General features: G+C 36.9%; 1 protein-coding gene across 2 annotated transcripts in view; it reads right to left on the bottom strand.

The window, feature by feature from the left end:
• DYRK4 (dual specificity tyrosine phosphorylation regulated kinase 4) overlaps positions 1-3,517 on the bottom strand; it is a 48,499-nt gene extending 44,982 nt beyond the window's left edge. Inside the window, exon 1 of one of the 2 annotated variants that reach the window (XM_040575560.1) lies at positions 1,362-3,517. In XM_040575560.1, the coding sequence (XP_040431494.1) occupies positions 1,362-1,432 (71 nt within the window). In that variant the 5' untranslated portion in view covers positions 1,433-3,517. The remainder of the gene's footprint in view (positions 1-1,361) is intronic. The other variant, XM_040575551.1, reaches the window with a different exon arrangement.
• Between the last annotated feature and the right edge of the window lie 639 nt (positions 3,518-4,156).

The raw sequence follows: 4,156 nt of genomic DNA on the forward strand, positions 1-4,156 counted from the left end.
AGGAAATGGCATTTTGGCATTTTTGTTCCTATAACAAAAATAATGAGACAAGGGTTGTTTCCCTATTATATTCCATGGCTCACCCACCCTTCTTGTTAATCTACTCAAAAGACAGAGCATTTCACACATTATCTAAGCATAGCCAATACAGACAAGGCAGAATGAGGGCAGAGTTTCAGAAATGAATCGTATAATGAATTATCCACAAGTTGAGAGCTTCTGAATCAATTTTTTTTTTTTTTCCAGAAATACTGAAAGCCTCTCTCAGGACAGGCTTAATGAATTCTGCTTCCATGCTGGGGATTCACTGCTCAGAATCTCTTCCACAATCTCCTCTTATCCCCAGGAAGTGAAACTTCACAGGTAGTTTCTGTTACAAGTTCTTAGATATCTTTTGGCGAAATCAGACATACAAAAAGTCCAGTGCAGGGCTGAGTCTAAGCATAGAAACAAACCCTAAACAAATTATTTTCAAGAACTTCCCAGTAGAAATTTCTCATAAGCATCTCCAAAACTACACAACTTTTATCACAAAGATTACTCATATAAACTATTCCTTTAATTTACTATTCATCAGTTACAACTATTTTATCTAACCCCAACATCCTCAATTATAATTGCATACAATGACTTTGTTTTATTTATATTTTTCTTAATGCTGTTTATTATTTTATATCATGAAATTATTCACCTTTGTACACAGATTAGAAAATCACTACGAAGAAAAATCATGTTCTCAAAACCAATTAAAGTGTTTTAAGGAAGACATGTTATTCTTCCAAATCAGAGTGTCTAACTCCTTTTCTTTACTGTGGTATTTCAACACCAGAGAAATAGTTACCTATGACCACATTACATCAGCTGTTCTTTGTATGCCACAAATTCAAATTCATTGCAAAATCCAGGCCTCACATACACAGTGAAGATTACTTTAGCACACTTTTAATCTCATTAGAAAGCAAAACTCCTACAGAAAACAGATGAAAGTTCTTTACAGATTACAAATGGAGAGCTCTTGAGCAAGGACGAGTGAACATAGATGAGGAACCTAGATCTAAGAGCTCGGTTTCCATTATGATGGTGGAGTTTTCAAACACCCATGAACAACAAGCCTGTACAGCATCTTCTGAAATCCTGTGTTCATCCACATCAGGAAGGCTGAGCCCTGCTCCAAAGCATCAATGTTAATAGCCATGTTGCTGTTGATAGATCATAACACAGGAAGACGTGTCTTCCATGTGAACCACCATCGTCTAAAAACAGGATTTACAGGACTCAAAAGTTTGAGGCTCAAAGCATGAGCGGGTGCAATAGTTGTACCCAAACACACAGATTTATACCACCAACCAGCAGTACTTAACTTTAACGGCTGCTTTGTAGGTTTATGCTGCTCTTGCTTGTCTGGCAATTTCCTCCTCTTTTTTTCTGGCATTATCTCTACTCTCAAAGAGAGTAGGAAGTGAGAAATGCACTGATGACATAGAAGGTCTGTAGGTACATAAGCATACTTTATAAATATTCAGAGCAATTTCACACTTTTATGTCCCTGAATTTTAGGCATTTTTAACTTTTTTAATGCTTGTTTCAGAATAAGCTTATTTATCATTCTCGGAGCATAGTGTCTCCAGGCTGCCAGAATTCTGAAGCGTGTCTGTGATGCAGCCCTGTTCTGCATGACCAACCTGCATTCCTGTGGTCATAGCAACTGAACCGCACATACAGCAACGCAGAGACAGCTTTCACCTATGTTATTGTTGATTCCACCTCTAGGAACACAGTATATCTGGAGCTGCCATCAACACTTGAAAGGAACTGTTGTTCTGAAGTAAGAGGTCATCTCTAGATCAGACAGATTATCTACTGAAGTCAGTTGCAACTGGAAGGACTTGGCAGCAAAGTTTACATCTAAAAATTGTGATCTATTCTTTAACAATCATGTTGTTACTCTGTTACTAATACAGATGCACTTCAGAAAGAGCAAATATGTGAAAACTGGACTCTGACTTGTTAAGGGATGCACTATCTTTCTGATTGCTTTACAGACTGAAATCATATGCATTCCACATCACACCACCATGCAACCACTGGAGGAATGATGCATAGAGATTTCTGTGTAGTGCTGTTTAATGTTTAGAGCAGTAAGAAAACTGTAAATTAAATGTACTTTTCAGAGAAAAAAAAAACACAAGTTTCCCAAGACTGAAACTAGCTGGAATAACACAAACAATTCCTGTTACTACCAGGAAAAGAAACAAATGAAAAAACAAACTAGTTATTGTAACAATTACAGCGTCCAAATCAAGGTGGCCACTTCTGACCATGCTCTTTAATAACTCAGGACAGAAAAGAACAAGTCTTTTATGTAAATAATCCCTACCTACTGGCAAGACCTGTTTTCTTCAGGTTGGGTACAGAGTGGCCTTGAAACACAAATAGGTACATTTAACTTTTACCTTGCGAAGGCACTTTTTTTCCTCTAATTGCCTATATGGAACTTTCACTCAGTGAAAAAAAAAAAAAAAAAAGTATAGAAACGACTGGAAAATCCTCATGAACTGGAAACACATACAAACCCAAGGGTCCCAAGGACAGGTGGCAGACTGCTATGTCATTTCTGAAAGTATGAAAACGCCAACACTGAGATCTGAGCAACACAAGTCTCAACTGTATGTTTCATGGAAAAAAATAACAAAAAAAAAAAAACAAAACAAGATGAATGGAAGGTCATTGAAACCTGGGATTCCTAAATCTACTAATTGCAGGAATATCTTTTGAAAGCATAACATTGAGGAAATATTTTCCATTGTTATGTACATTTCCCTGTATAGCAGGAAAAGACATAACATCATGAGATCTTAATTTATCCTGAAACAAACATAAAAGCAAAACAATTCATGACAGTTTAATTTCAATAGAAAGAAACCTGGTGACTGTGATGCAGTGAGGGACCATACAGATGTTCTTTTGCATGACCATTTCTTTCTTCTGGAAAGAAAATGACTGAAGCATGAATGGAGGGTAGCAGATTGGGATGCTGCATTGAACCACCCTGGGGCCCAGGGCTCTCCATGCTTCCTGTTCTGCTGCAGCTGCTTATCCACCGTACATCTCAGAAGGGGGCCAGTTAAATAAGCACAAAAAGTCAATCAAGGAGAGGAATAATACAACATCCACCTCCTAGTTGTCACAAGCATTATTCTTAGATACCTACCTTTTCCTGTGGGTACTTCTTGTTCAACTTTGGAAGCAGTCTCAAGCTCATCTGCTGACAATCTGCTGTGAAGTTCTATTTTTCTGATGCACCATTTTAGCAAGCTAAGACAACTCACAAATGAGGCAGACAGGCACCAGAGACATCAGGCATATGCCATCCCTAAACTCCCTTAGTCCAGTTCACCGGGCCTTGCCCCACTCAAAGCTATGTGATTCCATGCCAGGAGTCAGGCATCCAAAATGTGGATAAAGTGCAATTATAAGTCACAACGATGAGTTTCCTTGTTTCTGAGAAACACTCTTTGATCCACAGATTCCTTTTAAGTCCTTCCATAAGGCAACGTGCCTATTATTTTTAATATGTAAGCGTTTGTAAATATCTTGTTTTAATCATTTAAATACTATACAGTTAAAAATGAGTATATCATATTTTCACTTAAGGAACACCATGCTTTTACCTGCTAATCACTCTGAACAATAGGCCCATATATTCTTTTAACACTATCATGTACGTTAAGAAACCTGGAATCTTCAGTTATGTGAATACAACTCAGTCGTTCATGACCAAATCCTTTTCAGTAATACAGGACCAAAAGCATCTACTGTGGCATCTGGCATAACCAATATGCTTACACTGGAAATTATTTACATTTGTGGACTAATTATGTCTAAAAGCTCAGTCTTATGACAAAGTAACTCTCACTTCAAGTTTTATAAAAATTCAATAAATATGCAGGATATCAGTCTTCACCAAAGATCAAGGAGCCCAAAGCAAAATCCTTATTGTCTGAGTCTGAGTAATGCTATTGACTTCCAGTAAATTATTCACATGAAAAAATATTTGCAGGACTGTAGCCAAAATTTGGAAATGAACTTCAAAATTAATAAAACGAATTACTAAGATTAGATTATATAAAGTATTTTATTCTACTTTTTTTTTTAA

Source organism: Cygnus olor, chromosome 1 (genome assembly GCF_009769625.2).
Source record: "Cygnus olor isolate bCygOlo1 chromosome 1, bCygOlo1.pri.v2, whole genome shotgun sequence".
NCBI classification, from domain to species: domain Eukaryota; kingdom Metazoa; phylum Chordata; class Aves; order Anseriformes; family Anatidae; genus Cygnus; species Cygnus olor.